At 37.3% G+C, this 24195-nt stretch overlaps 1 protein-coding gene across 9 annotated transcripts in view; it reads left to right on the top strand.

The window, feature by feature from the left end:
- LOC131693822 (uncharacterized) overlaps positions 1–24195 on the top strand; it is a 218624-nt gene that overhangs the window by 78296 nt on the left and 116133 nt on the right. For 7 of the 9 annotated variants that reach the window (XM_058981976.1, XM_058981981.1, XM_058981975.1 and 4 more), the window contains one exon: positions 20679–20717. The exons of the other annotated variants lie outside the window; for them this stretch is intronic. In XM_058981976.1, coding sequence (XP_058837959.1) covers positions 20679–20717 — 39 coding nt within the window. The remainder of the gene's footprint in view (positions 1–20678; positions 20718–24195) is intronic. 9 annotated transcript variants of the gene reach the window in all.

The raw sequence follows: 24195 nt of genomic DNA, 5'->3' as shown, positions 1-24195 counted from the left end.
AATCATTGATGCGAATGTGAATTGTTCTGATATTGGCGAGGAAATTTAGGATTTATCTCTACGCGATCTAGATCCAATGATGACCCCGACAGCGCAGCCGATTCTTTGAAAATAAATTACAAATCTTTGTACTTACAAGAAGTAGAAGTAAACGCCAGACTGTGAAATAAAATAAAGTGTCTACCAGTCGTTGCTCTTTATTCTTCTATTTTCATCCGAAAATCGAAGCAGGTGACATTTTTCGATCTTCAAATTTCACAACAGTGAAAATGTTTCCACCTTTCATTTATCATCTTGCATTTGACAAGCGGTGTGGGCATTGTTGCCAGAGCTTCGGTTGAAAAAGTTTTGTTTGGCATGGTTGCTAGAATCACATGTTTGTGTTAATAGTGTGAATGACTGTGTTGAATATGTTGTATCTAGTGATGCTTTTAAAAATAGGCTTAGAATATTGACATATATTGACAATGCAATTATAATGTTTGTTTTAGTAACAATGCTTAATGTGAAATTAACTTTGTAAGCATGTTTGTAAGTAATATTGAAAATATGATGGGTTTTTACGAGCATTTGAAATGCATCTTCAAAAGCGCTTTTTCCTTCCGAAAACACAGCACTGAAGGTCAGATGAAAAATTACCAACATTAATTAGCTCAGCATGCGTTTGTAGCCTACTAATGCAATCGTAGGTACATAGCTGGTTTTCGAATACATATTCGCATAACCTTTCTCTCTACCAGAACCGTATCCACCAAGATGTCATTCATTTGCTTCGCTTCCAAGCACATCTCAGTTGGCAATAAATCTCTTCCGGCAGAAGACACCACACTGTAGGACGTTAGTCGCTACACATGTAGGGTACGAAACCTACCAGTAGGTATAGACAAAGTAACTTCCATCGCCACGCTGAAGCCACCAGGAAATGATGCTTAGATTCAATTGTGAAAAATCCGATGCTTTTTAGCTTCGCAGAACCATCGCCAAAGAGAACTTTATGGTACCGACATGTTGTGCGAACTTCCGTAGACACACGTACATCGAAATGTTACACGAGAACATTTTTCTGTTGCGTTTGTTTGGAACTTTGTCAGTTAATCTTGATGGGGTAGTTTTCCTGAATGTAATAACGTGCTGTGCGATAAGTTTAACTCTTCTTCATCTATAAAAAATGCAAAAAATATGCACTTTGTTGGGCACTAATTAGAAAGAATTACAAAAACTGTTTATAAGATCAATTTTGATTTGTAGCTTGAATTCAGTAGGCCGTGGAATTTTAATTCCTTCAGTAATTTTATTTGTTATTTTTAAATAAACAACTTTGTCGAAATCATCAAGCCAACTGAACTTACAGTTAAAAAGTAAAATTCGAGCGCCATCCATGTCGCATCTTGATCTCAAACTTTTGAAAGATTCCAAATCTCTCTAGTGCGTAAGCTCAAGAATCTATTAATTTTGTGTTGCTAGATTGCGTCTGTGGCCTACTGTGACAAAGTGGAAACACTTGCCAAAAGAAAACTGCGAAAGATGTGCAAAATCTTTTTCTTCAAACACCAGAAGGATTATCTACCCAAAGCCAGCTTTTCCTTTAAATTGTCTTTCTAATCGGTTTGATAAGACTAAACGACGTGAAGACATTTTCTTCAGAAATTTTGTCCTTTTCTTCAAATTTTTCCTCTTCTACGGAAAGGTGACTGTTTCACGATTAAATTAGATAAAACAAACGTGCGAATCTCTTCAGTACTTGAACAAACTCCGCCGACAATCGGGGTCGGGTGGTACTGGGAAGGTAGTGGAGTGAATGGTTGGAAGGGAAATTTCAATTAAAAATTTACTTTGTCGCCTCACCTCATCACGTTATTCGCATGAATGATTAAAAAGTTCCTCGCGTGCTGGCTTGATGACGGCGGTGGTCTGTCTGGTGGAAAAGATAGCTCTCAACTGCGAAAAAAATAAACATTTCCGCGCAGCATCATCTTCTGCTACTTCGAGCAGGTGTGACTTGAAGACACTTGCTGCGTGTGATGAAGTAAGGGTTCTGCCAGCTGAGAAAATCAACATTTTAAATCAAGCAGGTTATTATTTTCGGACGAAAGCTCGAGTGGTTGGTTTTTGTTCACTTTCGCCTGTCAGCGCCCTCGTGCTATGGTTGATGGTCGTATCTTTTTATTATGTGTTTGCGAAGGTTGAAAAACTCGTGGTGAAGAGTTTCTAGTTTATTTTTGTAACAAGGAACAGGATAACATTTTTAACCAACATTTCAGCTGCAGACAGTAGTGCGGGCTTACGACTTGGTAGGAGCAATAAACAGGAAAAGCTATAAACTGCGAGAATCTTGGTCATAATCGACAGCTTGGATTTTTTTATTTCTGTTTTTATTATGACACCTCTTGGGGAACGTGAAATGTTTTCAAAGGATTTTGCCAGTATGTATATTTGTGAAGTCACGCAAAGAGCACGATGTCTGCAAGTACAGTCTGACACCTATATTGTGCTACAACCTAATGATCGAAAAAGTGAACTCTTGTGAAAGCTACCATATAAAGTTAAATGTGTGCAGCACTACTATGTTGCGGACACAAACCTCCAACCTTACCTACTTTGGGTAGAGTCGCATGCTTGCGTGACTGCTCAAACCACCAAGCGTTTTCATCGACTTGAGTAATATGGGGACAACGCAGGCTTTTCGGTTTCCTATTTGGTCGGTATTATGTCAGACCGGACTAAGTGACAAAACATTGATTTCGAGAAAAACGAGTTTAAAGTTTGAATCGCAGCATCCTTTACATTATGATTGGAAATTTATTTTTGCCATAATTCTTGTTTACTGTTACATATTTCAAATCTGGCAAAAATCGAATGTAGCTGACGAAATTCTGTATCCAGTGCTATCATTATCTCATTTTTTGATGTTTTGCGACTTAGTCCGGTCTGACTTAACACCGACCAAAATTTGGAATAAATGTTTCGATCTCATCAGTATGTGGCAACCAACTTGAACGCACACATAGATGTTTTCATTCACATAGGATTACTGTGCCCTAATTCATCTTAGCTCCAGTATTCATCCCACCCATTTAAATACATTAGTTAGAGCAGTGTCTGCTCTCTCTATTCAACTCATTAGGTCAAATGGTAGGCTAAATAAGGGTGCGTTGTACTCGACTTTTCACTTCGCTTAAACGAGAGTATTTTGCATTTTCCAAAACAGATTTTATGTTATTCATTCTTAAAAACGAAGCATACCTATTTAAGCGCAATCCAATTTCTGTAATCCGAGTTACAATCGCAATAGTGTGACATCCTGACTAATGAAATGAATAAGGGCTCGTCTACCCTATATGTTCTTGTTCAAACACCGCGAATTGAAAATTATTCCGTGTCCATCTTCTCCGGAAGGGTGGAGACGTGCAATTTTCCGTCTCCAAACTATTACCCGAGATTACCTTTTTGATTCTTATAATTCTAATACTGACATTTCACCGGAGAGCGCAATTTAATATTTTTTCTTCTAATTTATTTGACACGCCTCAATGTATTAGCATAACTGAGCCGTACATCTTTTGTGTTTTCACAAGATGTAAAAATTAAAAAAAATAGCATAAATTTACAGTCTGTCCGCTGGGTCTTGTTGACGCAGCTTGCTTCTGCGTGTAGAAATCCTTTTTCTTGGTGGTGCTGCATTAGCTGCGTTGTCTCTCTGGGGGACAGTTTGTCTATCTGTTTTCGCATTGTAGTTCACGTCCATGTCATTATCGGCACTGCTTTCATGCTATTCATGACCGGATGTTCTAATTTATTTCTTGTTCTTACGGGCCGCTGTTGTAAATCCGGCAATTGTTTCTTTATTGATGGTGTTAGTTATGAGTTTAAAGGCATTTGACGTACTTGTTGTTACTTCGCATTTAGTTATGCCAGTTGATTTACTGCTACTAGGCACGATCATTATTGATTTTGTGTTTGTTGCTGCTAGATTCGCAGTCATTGGTTTTGCAACCGGCTGTGGTTTACCATACGACGACTAGGTATCGGTCTTGCTCGTGGTAGATGAGCGTATACGCAAAATTTTCCGTTATGTAGCGGCTGATCACATAATTGACAGATAGGAATCTGTTCTGGGTGCGTGACCAATGTTCGCTGACTATATGTAACATCCTGGATTGATTTGCACTGGATGGTCAGGTAGCAGGGGATTGGTTTTGTTGGACACATTCTCATCACACGTACGCCGTTGCGGAAACCTGAAAAGAAGTTCCTCCAAGTATCTTCCTTAACGGTATTCACTGCTCCGAACCATCAACCAGGAAACTTATGTACAAGACTACCTGGAAAACCGTCTGCAGCCTTTCCTCAAGCAACACAATGATTATGTTCTTTTTTGGACGGATTTGGTTCCTTGTCATTACGGAAACAATACCATGCAGTAGTGTGCCGCGAACAATATCCAGGTGGTGCCCAAGAACATAAATCCTCCCAGCATGCTACAGCTCCGCTCAATGGAAAAATATTAGGCAATCTTCAAGCGGAAACTCAAGAAGACATGAAAGGCAAACTGGCGTTCTGTGTAAATTATAAGAAAGCACAATTAATTTTGTAACTGGAGATAATATGTCTAGGAATAAGTTACTTTAAATCTCAGTTGTTGTTTATATGGCGCCGTGCGTTTATTCCAAAGTTATCCAATTCGTCCATGTACTCGTCACGGTTTTTGTTTTTTTGGTGCCAATTGTGAATCCGGCCTATGTTTGTTGTTTTAGCATTGTTTTCGTTAGATGTGTGTTATGATGTACAGGGAATTGCAGATTCGATGTGTTTCTTTTCCGATTGCCGATTTGAATGGTGACAGAATTTACATGTAACAACCTGATTCTCGCAGCTAAATAAAGTTCTTTGTGCGTGAGTATTTTAGCCAAAGGAACGATGAACTTTATTTTTTGTTTCAGTAATCTGTGAGTTTCGACTGAAAAGCTAATAGAGTACACTTTAAAAGCTCATTTAAATGATCATTTTAAATATTCAAAGGGAAGAACTCCAAAAGCTCTCATCTTCAGGATCGCATACCATTGTCCGTTAATCATGGCAACCAATAGCGAAAGAGCACTGCTTTTTAGAGTCTTCTATCAAATTCTTCTTGAACATTTCCATATCAATTTAATCAAATATTATCTAATGCATCCATAAAGAAAAAGTTTGGTAAAAGGCGTCAAGACACAAGTTTCTTAAGGCTCAATTTAGAAAGCCATCTTTAAAAACGAATACATTTTTCGCTACTCTCTACACAAGCTTTATGAAGATCTTACGGGACCTTGAATGTATACTACTGATAGATATTCCAAAGGTGCGCAAAAAACCGCTTTTTTGTTTTCAAAGATGGCCACTTTACGAGGCTTTCTTAGTTGAATCTGAAAGAACAATCGAAATTTTTCTGCCAACTTGCATACATGTTTGCAAATTACAGTGTTTCCTATTTGGAACAAAAAAAATTTAATTAAAAATGCCGAACGGGGTTTTAGCCTCTTGTTATGTGCCTGTCGTCAGCCATCTCATTGCCTACTGTTCCCTTGTCCTCTGGAACTTGCATTCGCTTGCCAAATCCATCAGAATTTACTGGATTCGAAGTTACAGGAACACAGAGCTCTTAACCCGGCCTGGCAATCCGACAAAATGAACAGCTTTGTTCCCCTCAGGTTTCTACTTTCCGATACAAGTTTCAATTGCTTGAAAAACTGACGGTGTAGGTAGAACCTAGGGTCTTATTGAACCTATACACGGAAAAAAATTGTTCACAAAATTGTGAATAAAATGCCTGAATTCTGGAACAATCACGTTTTTACGTTACGAAAACAGGACCATGAACAAAATTCATGTGTTTTAATAATTATGTTCACTTTCCTTTCAGTAACGCCCGAATAACGCTTTTAAAATATTGTTTCTGCTTTGTGAATTGCAGTCACGGTTTCCGCCATGTCATTATTAAATCGATTTTCTGTACGTGAATTAATTCACAACTTTATGAACATTATTCATAAAACCAGAAGTTGACTTATGATATTATTCATAGATCTAGAAACATTAGTTCACAAAATCAAAACATTCTGGATCTTTTCTCGCGAATGAATCCATTAAATCTTCGTGAACTTATATTAGTCACGATCCAATATCCGTACTCGTGTAATAGTTCACAAAATCTTAAAATATTATTCATGATTCCTAGTACAATAGTCAAGACTTACCATTCGTGCTTGTGAAATGCTTTAACAAATCATAAAATATTCATGTATTCATGATTTCAAGTATAATTATCATGACTGACCATGCATGCTCATGAAATAAATCGCAAAATTTTAAACTATTATTCATGTATTCGTGAACTGGTTCACAAATCGTAGTATAATAGTCCGACTTACCATTCGTACTCGTGAAATTGTTCACATACTCATAAAATATTATTGATGTATTTGTCAACTGGTTCATGATTCCTAATATATTAGTCACGATCCAATATCCGTGCTCGGGAAATAGTTCACAAAATCATGAAATATTACTCATGTATTCGTGAACTAGTTCATGATACCTAGTATAACAGTCGCGACCATTAGTGCTCGTATAATTCACGAAATTATAAAATATTATTCATGAACTGATTCATGATTCATAGTACATGATTTACGATCTATTTTGCGTGCTGATGATATTTAGAAGATATTCCTAGTCATTTTCAATTTCATGTAACTCAGTAATGACATTTTTACGTGAACTTTTGCCCAAAATTTGGAGTATTATATGTGCATCCATTTTTGTTCCATGAACTTTTTCATTAAATGTCCAGCTTTCAGCGACTACGTATGAGCAGTAGATATAAGAAAACTATTAGAACCTGGATCATCGTCATTCATTTGATAAGGTTCAGTGTGATATGTGGACAAAAAACTACAAGGGGCAGCCCCATGGGGTTGCGCGAGCTGTAGACGTAGGACTATACTACTTAAGGTTGGACAGAGAATGCGCAAAATTTGCAAACGGAAAAAAGCAGTTTTTTTCCGCACCGTACGTCAGACCTTCATAAAAATCAATCAGCGTATTTAGAATGTTGCTACAGTACTGCTGATTGATTTTTATGAAGATCTGACATACGGTGTGGAAAAAACTGCTTTTTTCGTTTGCGAATTTTACCCTTTCTCTGTCCAACCTTAATGTAAAATATTTATTTTCTTATTACATTGATAGTAATAATAAATCAAACATATTTCTTACTTATGGTTTAATCACAACCAATCAACATCGAATATTACATATTGAACCAAACCTTCTTGGTTATAAGGTCATTTGTAGTAGGTGATCGAATCCGATTAAACTTATTTAAGAAGATCTCAGATATAATCATATTTCATGTAAAGACCAAGCATTCTAGTTATATTTTGCCATTATTGTAACTTTCCTAGAGTACGCATACAAATATAGAGAAGGTCTTAATCATATATCGAAACTATAAATATACAAGAATCGAAAACAATTTTGTATATGGACAAGCTGCGTTTTTGTAGTATGTACCTATTATACTACTATAGGCTGAGTGGAAATGAATCACGTGATGGGGAAATGAATCTATGAATTGATCGAACGTAAATAATAAACTTTCGTTGTGCAATTGATTAGATCTACCAACCTACGCATTCGCCTCAAACAAGAGACAACTAATACCACGATACTATGTTAACCGTGTTCGCAAATGGAGCTCGCATGTACTATTTTGTGTATGGGTTTATACATAAAAGTGTGCTGGAAACGAGCACAACACAAAAGATAGCATACGGGCAAGCTCATTCGCATTCACTGGGTAGCACCTCCACAGGTAGTGTAATGGATTTCTAAATCAGCTACACTGGCTGTGGAAACACACAGCGCAGTGATCTGCTTCGCCTGCTGTTCAACAGGCAACTGAGCTGCTCTGGCGAAATCCGTCCGTTTAAATAGTCGATGATGACGTCATTCATAGAAGCGTAGCGCGCTAGGTATACAAATCTGTCGTGCTGGACTAGGGAAGCGCTATCTTCTGTGTGTAAATGCGCGATATTTTGACTAGTTTGTTCATTATTTAAATTTTTAATGCCATGATATCAAAAATCTTTGGGTTTATCTATTGGAATCTATTCTTAGAAGTATTTCGGGGCGATACGTGCAAAAAAATTGAAAATTTATCGTGAGATGGCTGAATTATATGCGTTTAAAATTGGACCACTTTTCGTTACATACCATTTTTGTAGAATACGTCAAAACGAAAACTGCGTTGAACACCACAAATCGTGTTCATGATATAGCTCACACAACAAGATACCGCGAATCAGTCACACTTTATGATCCAATTCATATTGTCACGTTACCCCGGAAAAAAACAAATAGTAGTTGAAATATAAATCGCAATGAGGCGAAAAGAAATTAAGGGGAACCACCCAAGTAACCAATAAGCATTATAACGTAGCCTAATATCTTCTTTAGATCCACATATAAAGCAGTCTTAAAGAGCCGTGATGGCCTAAATACTGATATAATGCTGGTATTATGCCAGAAAAGGCGAAATATAGTGATGTTACTGTGCAGAGATTGACAGCTCGCTTCTGCAGTACTAATGCTGTTATACAGCACCAGCGCACAAGTGTCTAATTTGAAATCCTCATATTGGCACTACTAATGCTATTAAACAGCTTCAGTAGGCTGTCATTGTCTGCCATGGTTTTAAAACCATTTCTTATGTTTCCTTTCGGTATGATACGCAAAAAGGAGCAATTTTTAAAATAAAATGTACTGTTTAAAACCGTAATTGTCCCCTCCTTTCTAATGCATTGTAATAAATATCCTTAATGGGTTTTCGTTCCCACATGATATGAATGTTTTACGAAAATTACCTTTAGTAAGTCTCGAACTGAGGTAGCTTGCCTCGTTCTTCACGGTAAGTGCGTTGCGTTTGCTGCCTGGACTATATTGCATACGTTCGATTGAAATGAAATATGCCGAATATAGTTTTCAAGAAGAGTTGCATAACTGATAAAGCCACAGCATTACAATAGCATTATATAGGCTTTCTGTTTGCTCTATAATGGCACTAAATGCATATGTAAAAAGCTTACATGCTTTAAAGATCCTTGAAGCATGTACGCTAGAGTGACAGGAAAAAATTACCCCTATCGGCCCACCCCTGATTAGATTCCAAATTTGAAGCAAATCGGACAAGTCTAGCTACCGGACCAACGTGCCTAAAGTTTGTATGGGATTTTTCGACAATTTACATGGAGAAAACCCACTAACTCGTATTTTTGCCGCTAGGTGGCATTGTATGTGTTGTATTATCGCTATAAGTAAAAATAAGAAAGATAATTTAATTGTCTACAACTTTTCCGAAGACTGCTAGTGAATTCGGCTTTGTTAAAAGAAGTTATTAAACTTTTAGTGAAGTGATGTTTGAGTCAGTTTTGCATGGGGCCTAGCAGTGCATGGTTGTGTACCAGTACTCGATTCGCGCGATCTAAACATTTTTGTAAAATAATCATAAGATTTAGCTCTATGGTATGTTCAGAAGAATTGTAATAAATAATACGGGCCATGTTTTGGTTATATCATTTTAGTTCCACATTTTACCACATAGAGGGTGCTAACACTAACTTTTCAACGGAAAGAGATAGAAATTAGGTGTCTTCTACAAAGTTGTAGAAAATGCATTTTGCAATAATTCTTCCGAACATCGTGATATTCTATCTCTTCTATGAAAAGTTAGTGTTTGCGCCCTCTATGGAACATTGGAACTAAAATTTTCCAACCAAAACATAACTCGTATTATGTCTTATAACTCTTCTGAACATAATATTGGGCTAAACCTATCGATTATTTCACAAAAATTCATAGTTCGTGGGAATCGAGTACTCATACACAACCATGCACTGCTAGGCCCCATGCAAAACTAACTCAGACATCACTTCGTTAAAAGTTTAATAACTTCTTTTAGCAAAGCCGGATTCACTAGCAGTCTTCGACAAAGTTGTAGACAATTAAATTATCTGTCTTATTTTCACTTACAGTGATAATACAATACATGCAGTGCCACCTAGCGACAAAAATGCGAGTTAGTAGGTTTTCTCCATGTAAATTGTCAAAAAATCCCATACAAACTTCAGGCACGTTGGTCCGGTAGCTAGACTTGTCCGATTTGCTTCAAATTTGATGCAAGTACTCCTGGTGGGACTAGGAATCGAATCAGGTGTGGGCCGATTGCGTTTTCAAAAATTCATTATTTTTCTGGGCAGTCTAATGTACGCGTTATATCAGCTTTATATACGCATATAGAGCAAGTGATAATGCTATATTTCAACTGTGCTTGTATAGAGCTTTATTGCATTGTTAGCGCTGTAATGGAGTTTCAATGCAACATTAGTGCAAATGTATAGCCAATATAGTGCAATGGCCTAATGCTTATGGTTACATGGGCTTGGTAAAACTGCTGATATCATAAACACGAGTCACATTACTCCACGTGTCAAATTCGAATCCATGTTCTAGAATAAAATGTCACGATACTGTGAACAGAAATTACGAAAATCGTGACTAAGATTCTAAAATGATGAACACAAATCACACAACTCGTGACAAAAATAACAAAAATCATGACCAAGATCCTGAAATCATGAATAGAAATAAATATAAATTTATAAATATCATGACAACGTGAATAAAGATTGTAAAAATCATGACAAAGTTTCTGAAATCATAAACATAAATCATATCACTTGTGATTAAAAAATCAAAAATCACGACTACGATTCTGAAATCATGAACTGGAATCACTCTATTCATGAATAAAATATCACGATAACGTGAATGATAATTACAAAAATCGCGACGAAGATCTTGAAATCATAAACATAAATCTTGCTAACCTGACAGAAAAATACGATAGCGAACTCATGAAAAAAATGACATGGTACCCTGATGAGAAATGGCAAACATTCACGAATAAGCGCCTGAAATCATGAACTTGAATGTTGGTTGTGTATTCCTAAATCATGAACAAGAATCATAACGAAAACATGTTTCCTGAATGAGAGGTTTATTATCCATAATTTCAGGAACTTGGTCACGGTTTTCGTAAATGGTTCATTTCACGAAATCGTGATCTTTCATTCATGAATTTATAAACGGATTTTTTCCATCTAGTAAGGACCACAACTCTTTGTCCTCACATCAGTCTAGTTCGCCTTTCGGGATTGGATTGTTCCCCTTCCTCCTGTAGGTTATCTCTAATGAATTATGAGTTATGTTATGAGTTATTTTTTCGATCTACATGAACTTGAAATACGTTTGAGAGTGAACTGGAGTTATGGGACAACTTATATTTGGCACACGTTTCGTAGAGCCAATTACCATTTGAACTAACAATATTCAGAAAAAGGTCAAAATTGTGACGGTCTGATACCTATAATTCCAACATGAGAAGAACTGTTAGTTGAACCCCAGAAGTTGTCCAGGGCCCGACATTTATTTGTATTTGTAACATTCACGGTGAAAAAATATCGTCTCGGATAAAATAATTATTTACTTCCGGAGAGTTGTAAATAGGTTGAAGCCCCATGACGCCCTTGGATTAACTGCAGTTGTCGTGGTGTCTCGTGCTGCCGTAGTCGAAGATGTACAAAAGTACCATACCACCACAAACACTGCCAATAAACATGTCTAGACTGAACGGCCTACAGCACCAATCATCATATGGTCGGTGTTAAGTCAGACCGGACCAAGTCGCAAAACATAAAAAAATGAGTTAATGATAGCACTGGATAAAGAATTACTTCATCTACATTCAACTTTTACCAGATTTGAAATATGAAACAATAAACAAGAATTATGGTAAAAATTATTTTCCAATTATAATGTAAAGGATGCTGCGATTCAAACTTTAAACGTGTTTTCCTCGAAATCAATGCACTGTCACTTAGTCCGGTTTGACCTAACACCGACCATATGTGGATGATTCCTGCGACGACCAAAACTTTTCAATTGTACGAAAGGATTGTTCGACTTACCCTAGTAACGGGCCGTACGGTTCCTATATCGTCGCATGGTCTTTTGTCGGAATGGGTTTCACATTTTCATGGCTCAGATTTTTTTCACCAAAATAGAAACCAGGAAACAACCTTTCATCTTTTTGTTATAAATTTGTTGATTTTTTTACGTCCGACGCGTTTAGCTACTACGATTGATCTCCTATTAGTAGACACTGCATACCCTTATGACAAGAACTTATAGCGTGCTGTACTACCCATGATCGCATATTTGTCTCATTTTCTATGGGATTCCTATGTTTATGGGACTGATTTGCGATCATGGGCAGTATATATCAATAAATTGATGCTTGGGATGGTGTACTTAAGGGATATTGCAATATAATTGATTGGATGACGATAATATACTTTGAACTAATTTTAGTAAAACATTAGGATTCATAAAATACATATCCCATTTGTTACACATATACTTTAACGCTAAAATTGTAGCAAGTATTGAGGACACATCATGAAATTTACTTATCAAACACGTCCCCGGCCTGTGTAATTCAACGTGAATATTCTTAGCCGAACAACCTCAACGAAGTGTTTCGATTCTTACCGCCGGATTATCCACAGATTTAATTGAATTAAAAGTTTGACGTGAGCGAACGGAAGCTCTTGAAAGGTTAAACCGATCGTACAACAAAGTACGCCCGGGATATTGTTCGTGCAATTTGTTGCGCTATTAAGCGAGTGGGCTTCGAATAGTTTCCGAATTAAATTATAAGTTGGAAATCGGCTTTTCTTTCTCATCCGCTGCCAATGGCACTAAACTTGTTGACATTTGCCCTTTTTGTGATTTAATTTTCCACAGCTAACTCTAGGCAAGGAACGTTGTGTAAGAAGGGTAGTGCTGGTGTTTTATTGCTTCAACTTCAAGTTACTTTGATATATGATAATTCAAACTTGCTTTACTTGCTGATGGCATCCGCAGTGCGTCAACAAACCAGCGCTCACTGTTGGTCGGTGATGTAAGATTGCCTAACGAAACCGGACTTCCGAAATGGGTATGGATTTCTGATTATATTTTATGAGCTTTGGAGTAAATCTTGCGTGCTTGACACTGTAGTCAATAAAAGCTGAAACTTGATATTACATTCCGTTGTGGAGCCCAACCTTCTGTTTTGACACATTTCGCAGACTGGCTAGTGGTACGATCCTACTTGACCACTAAAAATCCTGCGAACAGGTGAGGTACTACAACAATAAATATCACAGTTGTTCATTTTATGATGACTCTCGCTATAGTATAGGCATAATATACTGCCATCACAAACAAAGATGATTTGCAGAAAATGTCTAAAGCATCCAAAAAATTTATGCAGCGCACAGACTCCGACGAAATCACCCAAAGAAAACTCCTCTGGGGGAAATCCATTAAAATGCTGTTTTATTAGCGACCATAAATTAGTTTTTTTCTTCGGTGGGCGACGAATAAAACGTCATTCCCGAGCTTTGTCCCAGTCGAAACGCTATTGTACCTTGGTGAACCGAAAGCCGTACTTTGGTGCTCAATTTAACATTCAATTTAGACCGGCACAAACATTTACACTTCTCGGATCATCGCTTAATCGAATGGTAATTGGCTCCACACAAACGATTTGCGAAATAGGTACACGTTCCGTTGCTTCTGCTTTACTCACAGGAATGTTCAAGTTTGGCTGGAAAGTAGACAGTGGGCACGGAAAATAATAAATTCAGTTAAGTTTAGTCACAAAATCTTCAGAAATCTGGTTTAAAGTGTGAGAATCAACATTGCCGAAAGTGCAAATGAATCCGATGTTAATATAAAAAGTTATTCATGTATAAAGTTAAGTGTGGCTTCTCCTTCCAACACATATTCAGAATAGAACATTTTCGAAAAATCTGTTGACGTTTAAAGTTGAACAGTTTTGTCCAACAATCTCCAATTACTGTGCAACCCTGAACAAAGCTGTTTGTTATAAAATTAACTATAGATCTTGAAGGTTTAATGCATGCAGAATGGCTATGGAATTTTAAATTAATTATGGAGTTTGCGTTTCGACTTCATCTCGTCAGAATCCGACACTAACTTAGTGCCAGGATTATGAATTATGCATCATTTATGCTCCTGGTCAAACCCAAAGTCCCCAAAACACAATTTGTGAGCAGCTCAAATTGATGTCCCGCAAGAAAAGGAGTTTATTTTAAACTGATAAGAACAAGTGAAATTGAAACATTGGAATTTTTGACTGATTAATTCTAAATCAGAATACACATCTTATGAGGCGTCAATTCCAAGATTTTTTTCCTAGTACACAAAACCAGTCAAATCAGCTCCCAAAGTAAAATTAGGGGGGATTATAGTGTATACGGTTTCCCTTTAATTTGATATCCATATCAAGAAAATCGATCAAGCCGTTCTCTTGCGATCCATGACGCCAGCTGAATAAACACGTTGACTTTGCATGTTAATATCTCCCAAATAAACGAATATAATTTAACGAAAAAAGCTTTTTTTCGCATTTAAAAGTTTTCGAAATAAAAAAAAAGTTTAATCCTTTAACATGATAACTTTGTTTTTAACCACGCGCAAAGATTAAACATGATTTTAACAGTTCATATGATAATCACCCCTTAAGCACGTTTTGGTACCATCGCGATCACTGTGTTGTGAACTGATGGATAACTGCCTGAAACAAATGAGGCTCTACTAAATATTATTAGTCGAATTATGAGAATTTTATTCACATACATTTCCAAAAAAAATTAAAATTTTTTTTGATACAATAACCATTAAAATAAGTGGCCTAATATTGGAGCCAGTCTTATATTCATCTCGGTGTCTTTGCCGAACAAATTTATTTAAAAAAATTCGGCATCCGTGAAACTTCATGATATGAATGAATGGTGCGTTATTGCATGGATTTTATCGAATCTTTGTCTAGTTTCAGCTACATATTCGACCAAGTCAATGGGCTACAGCATTATCAGCCTCTGAAAATGCAGCATATCATTTGTTCGATGGTGTTGTAGCTGTATTTTTCCGGTTTCGAGGAAAACTGATTTTTGCGAGTCCCTCATTTATATAATTGGTGCAAAATAGCGAAAAGATCGTTTAATAGAGGCTGGATTTAAAAAGAGAAAAACAAAAAAACAAGTAAGGAACAAACAAGAAACAAATAATAAGTAGATAAAATGGAACAAAACGAGAAAGCTGAAAAGTGACATTTAAAATAATGGAAAAAGACAAATAACAAATAGTCAAAAATCCAACAATATAATAAAAAGCATAGCAGAGAAACAACAGAACTTACACTTACACTTGATAAGCATTATATAAGTGCACAACTGCCACGAACCTGATAAGCAACATGTCAACACTGACACACTTGAAACAAACGAAAATATAATATTTATATAGCTTAATCAGCATGAGTTCAATGTTGTCTTCATGTTATCTTCATGGGTGGAGAATGGAAAGGATATAATTAGTGGGAGGGGTAGGATGCGTCAGGAATCATCTAACTTATTTTAGTAAAGGGGTGGATGAAGGGAATGCAGGTGGGAGTTTGGTCTGAGAGGGTGGTTGGTGAGAGAGGGGGTGGGGGTTGAAAGGTAGGAAGTGGAGGGGTAGAAGGCGGGTTCAACCGCAAACTTCATAATATGCCATCGATTTGGGACTAGGTTAGTGAAAATTGGTTCAGTCATCACCGAAGTGACTTTAGATCTGGAATATGCCCGGAACCCGGAACTTCCTGAATTATCGATAGTGGATTTTATATTCTAACAATCTTTGATTCGCCATCTGGGATCTAGGCCTGCGAATCGAAGTAATTTGATATTCATTTCAATAGATTTTAAACCTATGAGGTATCACGAATGTACCGGTTTATATGAGAAATTCAAATGTGATCGCAAGAACCAACCTATAACTCCAGAGCCAGTAGTCAGAACTGGATGAAATTCAATAACAGTCAATGAGAGTATTATATCTTTTATTTCAAATCAAGTTTGTAAAAATCGGTTAAGAGTTTGCTGGAAAATAGGTGTGGCATTAGCTCGGGAGCTTAGCGAGTTCCCAGGGGGCCGCAAGATCCGTCGTAGATGACCAATGTGGTCAAAACTACTTTGATTGGTCATTAGTGATCTAGACCCGCAAATCCAAGTAATGTTGAACGCATTTGAATATGTATTACATCATTCGGACGTCATAGGGTTACCAGTTTACATGGGAATTTACTGTGTGACCATACTCTTCAACCCGTAACTCCAGAACCGGAAGTCCGATCAATTAAAAATTCAATTGCGTCTTATGGAAGCGTTATACCGTTCATTTGAAGCTAAGTTTGTGGAACTCGGTTCAGCCATCTCTAAGAAAATTAAGTGAATTTATTTGACACACACATACATACACGCACACAGACATTTTGCGATCTCGATGAACTGAATAGAATGAGATATGACACTCGGCCTTTCGGGCCTCGGTTGGACAATCGATTTTTGAAGTGATTACATAGCCTTTCTTTATATGAGAAAGCAAAACGTGAAAAAATGTAATGAATCGAAAAAAATGGGTCAAACATAAAAAAATTGGGCAAATTTAAAAAAAAAACAGCGGGAATGGTAAATATATAGGAAGGAAAATATGAAGCGAAATATATGAAACAAAATGTAAAACAAGAACATATGAAAAAATAGAAAGATTGAAAAACCTGGATGAAATAAAAATAGAAACAACAAAAAATGCAGAAAATTAAAATACGAAACAACATATCAAGAGAAAAAATAGGAATGAACTCTAGATTATATGAAGAATATAAAATTTCTCCGACGAAAAGCCAAAAAAATGGAAAAAATGCTTAAATTGAAAAAGTCAGTTAAAGAGGATTTTTTTTCCGGGTTCTCGTATTTGAATAATATTTTTAAATAAACACGAGAAATTACTAGGAATCGTTTTCTTCGTGAATTTTCATGTACTTTCTTAATTAGTAATGGAATTTGCGTTTCGACTTCGTCTCGTTGAAATCCGACACCAGCTCCAAAAAACGAAAACACCATTTGTGTTTCCGAGCAAACTTCTAGTCCTGCGTGATATCCCGCAAGAAAAGGAATTCTGAAACTGATGAGACTTAATGAAATTGAAACTTGGTTTGGCTTAGCCAGCCAATGCAAGATGCACTATGCTATATTCCCTGTCCCTGTCACTAAGTTAGTGTCGAATTCTGATGAGACGAAATCGAAACGCAAATTCTAATTTAGTTATAGGTATTGTGCTCTTCACGCGCAAAGATGGTTTTAAACAATTTTTTCCTTAATGGAAAAATAATAGTTTTTATCGAAATTGTTCTTTACTGTGGAGAAATATAGCATAATGTTCCTTTTGTGATTTGTGAAGTTATTCACAAATCAAAAAAAAAAACAATCGAGCACTGTTTTTAATAAATTGTTATTGAAATTTTATTTATCAGAATCATTCCTTCTGTTCAAAGTCCGGGCCCCTTCTAAAACTCCCTCCCCCCTCCGCTCTCGGCGGCCCTGATCATGGGTGTAACCTATTTTGAAGGTCGATATCATTAAATTTTGATCATGTATTACTAAAACCTACTCAAATATCTACCTAAACTCGTAAAATGGGTATCTATCGATAAAATGTCACCCAAGAGGAAAGGCTCGTTGACATTCCTTCAATATTTGCTTCAACGGTACTCGGCATTGGGCAGGTAAACCATTTACCATTTCTTTTGGCTGTTTCCAAAATCTGGATAGTTCGTTACAGTCTTGCCATGAACATCGACAAGTTTGCACCCGTGTACAAAATTTCGTGCACGCGTTCAACCTCAAACATGCTTTGCCTTTGTGTACAGGTTCGCATCCAACACCGAACCCAAGCGAACAATGTGCAAACTTAGGTTTAAACACCGTGTACGTACACCGTGTGCGTTCATAAGAAAGGCACACACAAAACAGAATGAGTCAATGCTAGTGATGACGGGTGAGAGAAAAAGAAAACTAGTATTAAGAACCTGTGTGTACGAACACCGCGTACATACATGAAGTTCGGTTGTACAGAAGAACATGTGCTCGTGTTTTGGTACGCATTAGCGCGTTCGAGTTTGCACATGAAATGATGGTGTAGGATGAGCACATAACTAGAGCGAACATGGTATTCGATGTTCATTTGGGAAAACTGGTTTGTTATCGTACGTAACGTGTTAACATACGTGTCATATGAATTAATTGTTACCCACTTGCAAGAAAATATGGTGCTGTTATAGGTTTCTTTTTGGTTAAATTACGCCATGAATAGCTCAGGGAAGCTACTTAAGACCGTTGAGGTTTCTGCTTTACTTCAATGACGTGTATTCGTGTTGAAGACTCTTCGCTGGTCCTTCACAGACGATTTCAAAATATTGTATCCTATCATCTCAGTTGAGTCGAATTCTCACGAAAGACGTTGTTTCTCTTTGCAGTTTCCATGTAAGAAAACAAAATTGGAAAGAGGAATAACGACCCATCTATTGAGAGAGTCATAAGAGACATTGGATGGTACAAATGGTAGATTCCACTGCATTAGTCATTTTCTCGTATTTGTTTTTAAATAAAATAACGTTGCAGATATGCGCTGCGATCGAGACTGTAACTGCAATCTGGACAAGAGTGAAAAAATCTGTAGTAAAAAAAACCAGGACAAATCAAGCGTTGTCCACGGTATTCCAGGACATGTTTAATTTTAAGCCAAATATATTTTTAATATGCTGTAGGAAAATGATTAGTCATTCTCCAGAATGAGCGAATAAATGAAAAAAAGAAGCGCATATTAGTAATGAGTATTTTAAATCGATTTTGCTACATCGATCTTTTTAATTTAAAAAATCGATCTTGTCAAACATCGAGCCGGGAAAAAATCGATTTTTCAGGGTAAAAGATCGATTATGGAAAAATCGTGTTTTTTCAATGGGAATCAAAAAATCGATATCACCAAATCGATTTTATTGAATCAAAAGATCGGATGTAAAAAATCTATTTATCGAGTTAAGAAAATCGATTTTGAAAAAATTGCATCGACATGGCCCATTCCTAGCGAATATATTCTACAATGTTAAAGACAATGAAATTGTGCGTCAGCTTCTCACTATAAGTAATATTTAAATGTCTAATGTATCACCTAGTGACAAAAATGTGAACCTGCCATTGTATAACTTAAATTATCAAGCAAAAATTTTAAAATAAAAAGTTGTTGCTGTTATCGATTATTCTACTTTTAGTTGCGAATGAAAGGGAAAAATCCATTTTATCACATGATGAAGTTTTAGAGATGCCAATTTTCACACGGCGTCATATTATAAACCATTAGCAGTGAAACATGCTTGGTAGAGAAAATCAAACCCTGTTCAGATAATAACTATAACGGAATCGTCACCATGCTATTTTATTTGGCCAAATCACTGCACAGTCCGCTTCTGTGCAAGGTCCATTTCATACTGCAGCTATTCCCAGAAGAACCATCAAACCCACATCTGGGGTGTTTAGTGCAAACAACTGCTGGGGTAATTTTGTGGTTTAAGGGTAAACTAGCATTATCGTTTTTCATCTCGGCACCACCATCAACTGACCATCCGACCGACCAACCAGCTACAGCATTCTAGAACTGCTAGGAGAGCTAATTTTTTATGTATGTCGGTTGAATCTCTGACGAAGGTGATCCGTTCGAGCTCAATTTTTGAATTGGACAATTATGCTGCAAGATATTCATAAAAGTTAAATTTTATTACCAACAAATGGCAGAAAAACACGTGATGGCCCACAATGGCCACATCAAATGTGATGAGTAGGGCGTCATTAAATCGCATGCCACGCATAACTGCACATCCAATTTCGACCAAATATGAAATAGTCTTCATTAGTAAAATGTGAGTTTGCATATCATTAGCAAAATTAGAATATTAATGTTGAACTTTTGTAGGTAGATCTGTGTTTGTGTTAGTGTTCCTATTAAAATTCTCCGAACAGAGTTTGCCCAAACTTTTAAATGTCACTCCTGTACACGTTTCCTCTCGGTAGTCTGTCTGTTTCAGCTCCTAGACCTAGACCTTTCCCCCTTTCTGAAAATATCACTGCCCCATAGAGTAGACAAGAATGCATTACACACAATCTGACCTTTACCTTTAGGATAGCTAGCATCGTGTAGTTTGACGTCGTAAATTTAACGCTACCGTTAGATGAAAACCACCAGTGTAAACAACGACGATTGTTTAAAGCATTTCTTTCATTTTCTCTTTTTTTCTCTTTCGTATGATCACGGGGTCGAAAACTGAAATCAAAACATACCTATAAAACATATACCGATCGTCTGCGTCGCTGCGGTTGATCATCCCACGGTCAACCTACCACCCAAACAACCAACTAACAAATACCAACCTGCCACCCATCTTCCACCGCTGATGCTGCTGCACTGTCGCGCGCGCCCACCCCGCTCACGCTCGAAACAATTGACTCGCTGGCGCGGGTATGATCGCACGAACGAACGAACGAATGCTGCCTGAAACTGCTCGGCTGCCAACTCTGCTACCACGCGTGTACACTTTCTCCCATTTGCCTACTGCATAAATTACAATTAAAAATAATTAGGCAAGCGCTTTATCATTGTCAGCGACATCAAGAAAACAGGTACATCTTACTCTGCTCTATCTATCTCAATCTCTCTTTTGCACATTCTGTAGAAAGTGTTGTATGTATATGCATTGTCGGTAAGCTCTGTTGGTTCGTTTGTCTGTCGCGGATCTATTTTTATTTCGTCGTTTGATACGTGTTATATTTCGAATTAGAATGGTTTCAAAGAAATCCTACTACAATACACTACTGGCGAACAATGATTCTGCTTCGTGGTTCAAGGGTATGCTTCTGTTGCCGGAAGCTGATTGCACGGGGAGTATCTTTTCATGGGAGCAATCTAATGAGTAGTGGTTGGTGAATGTAGAAACGGTAGATGTAGTCTAATGATATACAAGAGGTTAAGAGTAGGTGGAGAAATGTATTTAATATACCAACAAAGCAAGATTGAAAGATATTAATCCAGCGGAACCGCGAAAGCGGTTTCAGAATTCAGCGGAAACGAACAAATCATTTATATTTTGGTAGGTCCACACTGATTGGCTATCACCGAGCCAGATCAGAGCGCTGGATACCGGCACATCAATACATTAATAAGGAGACAAACGGCTTTACTTCCCTTCCGAAGAAACACGTGACCAGAAATGTTACACCTCAGAAAATCTCGATGACCTTGGCTTTGACTGAAGCCAGACCTACTGGGGTGAGCAGCAGTCACGCTTATCACTAATCTTCCCCACAGTGAGACAATATATCAAAAATGGCTATTCTTTATAATTGCTAGATAAAGTTTACTAGCAGGTGTGTATTTTTATTTAGAAAAAAAATGATAAAATGATTGCTAGCATTACAATAGACTACCCGGAAAAAAACGAATTTTTGGAAACTCAATCGGTCCACCCCTAAGTCGAGTTCTATTCCCACCAGGAGCCTCTGTTTGAAATTTTTACAAAGAGATTTTTCTAACCCGAAAAAGAGGCGAATGACGCTAAAGTTAAAACCTCCATAATCAAAAATAAAAAAAACACAATAACGATAATTTTACTGTCTACAACTTTGTCGAAGACTGCAAATCAATCCAACTTCCTTAAGAGAAGTCATTATACTTTTAATTAAGTCTGAGTCAGTCTTGCATGGGACCTAACAGCACATGGTGGTGAATCAGTAGCTTTTTTGAGAACTAATAGTTGGATTTAACTCAATAGCAATCAAACCTCGAAGAATCTTAACAAATTATAGAAAATCAATAAAACGAAGAAAATAAAAAAATAAATAAGACAAAAAAGGAAAAAAAGTTAAAAAGAAACTTGAAATACACTAAACCCTTCATTTACGAACTCTTTTTTTACGTAATATTCGATTTACGTAACTTTTTTTACGAAATAAATTCGAAATAACGAGCTCTTTTTTGCGAAGTTCGTAAAAAAAGTTTGAGTAAGAAGTTGTTTACAATTTTACATATTCTTAGCTAACTGTAACTAATAAAAGTAGGGTATTTTTGGAATGGGGTTAACGAGTTAATGCCGAAAAACGATGTCTGAAGTCATTTTGAAATCCAAGATGGTGACTTCTGGTTTAAATAAATTCTCTATAACCTCAACAATATGGGTATTTTCGGAATCGGATTGACGAGTAAAAGCGGGAATCGATGTCTTGAGCCATTTTGTAATCCAAGATAGCGACTTCCGGCTTAGATAGATTTTCTAAAACCTCAACAATATGGGTTTTTTCAGCGCGGGTTGACTAGTACATGACGAAAATCAATATCTAAAGCTATTTTTAAACTTAAAATGGCGTATTCCCGTTTAAATTGTTAGTGTTATCTAGAATATTGCTCAACCGGAAGTCGCCATCTTGGATTTCAAAAAGATTCCAAGTGTCCATTTTCATCATCTACTTGTCAAGTCAGTTCCAAAAATACCCATATTTTTAAGGTTATCTTGAATATTGCTCAACCAACGAATTTTAATATGAATGTGGAGCAAACTTTTTTACGAACTAAATCAATTTACGTACCCCCGGTTTGGTTCGTAAATGGAGGTTGCAGTCTACTATTACTTTCTTTTTAGTTAAGCTACATTGTGATCTAATTTAACTTAACGACCTTTATTAGACATTTATGCCATGGTCAAATAACGTACAATGAGGGGTTAGGGCCAAGTTCTCTCTAGAGGTACCCTTCTTTTATCGTTCTATTTTAGATTAGATCCAAGCTAACATTCCTTAACACAATAAATTGCTTATTCTGGTCCTAAACGCGAACGCCCGCGATCTCCAAGAGCCCGTGTTCGCGTTATCATGAGTCGTTTTCGCCCGAAAGTCCCTATTCTCGGCCCTAGTAGCATAAGTCCAATGCTGTCAGGTGGACCAATCAAAAAGATGATGCTCATATCCACTAAACAACATGTTTTATAGTGACATAAAAATCGAATTTATCCACGCGCCAAACAAACATACAAATGCTTGAGCCCTTCGCGATCATCCACGCAACCTACACCTGCGTTCTCGCAGACATGATACCATCCCGGTGATAATATGAGCGTCTCAGCACTTATAAACATTCAAACGCAATCTTAAGCGTGAACCTACATTCTCCCGCACTCGGGCGATCATGAATTGGTCACGTCCGGAAGACTATTCTCGATACCAGCAGTCTAGGTCCTTGCCTTCTATTGAACCAATTAAAAAGAATGCTCTCATATCCACTAGACGACATGACCGAGAACTCTAGTAATGCGGGGTAACTCACTTCCTGTCAGAATGTGGACTATACACCGAAAACTAAATATTAGAATGGCGATCCGCGTGACCATCCAAGAACGCACGGTTACAAAATCGAATTTATACACGCGAAATCAAATGCACGATCATCTATGCACACCTACGCCCGCGATCGCGCAAATTTGAAAACACCCCGGAAATAAGGTGAATGTTTGCACTTACGCAGTTTCAAACGCGATATCAAACGTCCGTGTTCGCGCGATCATGAATCGGTCACGTTCGGAAATCATTACCCTCCGTCCTAGCAACTTAGGTCCATACATTCAGTTGGACCAATCAAAAAATAAAGCTCATATCCACTAGACAACACCATCTATGGCGACATGACCGGGAGCTCTAGTGATATGGAAGATCTTCCTTTCTCCTAGCGTCTGAACCGTACATCGCAAATTAAGTATCAGATTCACAGTCCGCGCACGATCATTAAAGAATATGCGAAAGGCATACGGTTATAAAATAGATCTTAACACGCGTAGTTACGTACACGTTTGCACACGCGACATACAAACGCACACGCGATCGAACACGTTAACGTACAAATGCTCGAGCCGTTCGCGATGATACACGCGATCGCGAAGTCCCAATGCTCGCACATGCCTCAACCGTACAATGAATATCACATTCAGAATCACAACCCACTACAATTGGCCTAAAGCAGTGTTTTAGTGGGCGTCATTGCCTATCTCAGTTGCAATTGTAGTGAGCCGGGAGCCCTTCCGAGAATCTAGCTCTACAGCTCCAGTACGACAACTCT

This window comes from Topomyia yanbarensis, chromosome 3 (genome assembly GCF_030247195.1).
Source record: "Topomyia yanbarensis strain Yona2022 chromosome 3, ASM3024719v1, whole genome shotgun sequence".
NCBI classification, from domain to species: domain Eukaryota; kingdom Metazoa; phylum Arthropoda; class Insecta; order Diptera; family Culicidae; genus Topomyia; species Topomyia yanbarensis.
Note: the sequence above shows the minus strand (reverse complement) of the source record. Positions and strands in the feature narration are given on the sequence as shown.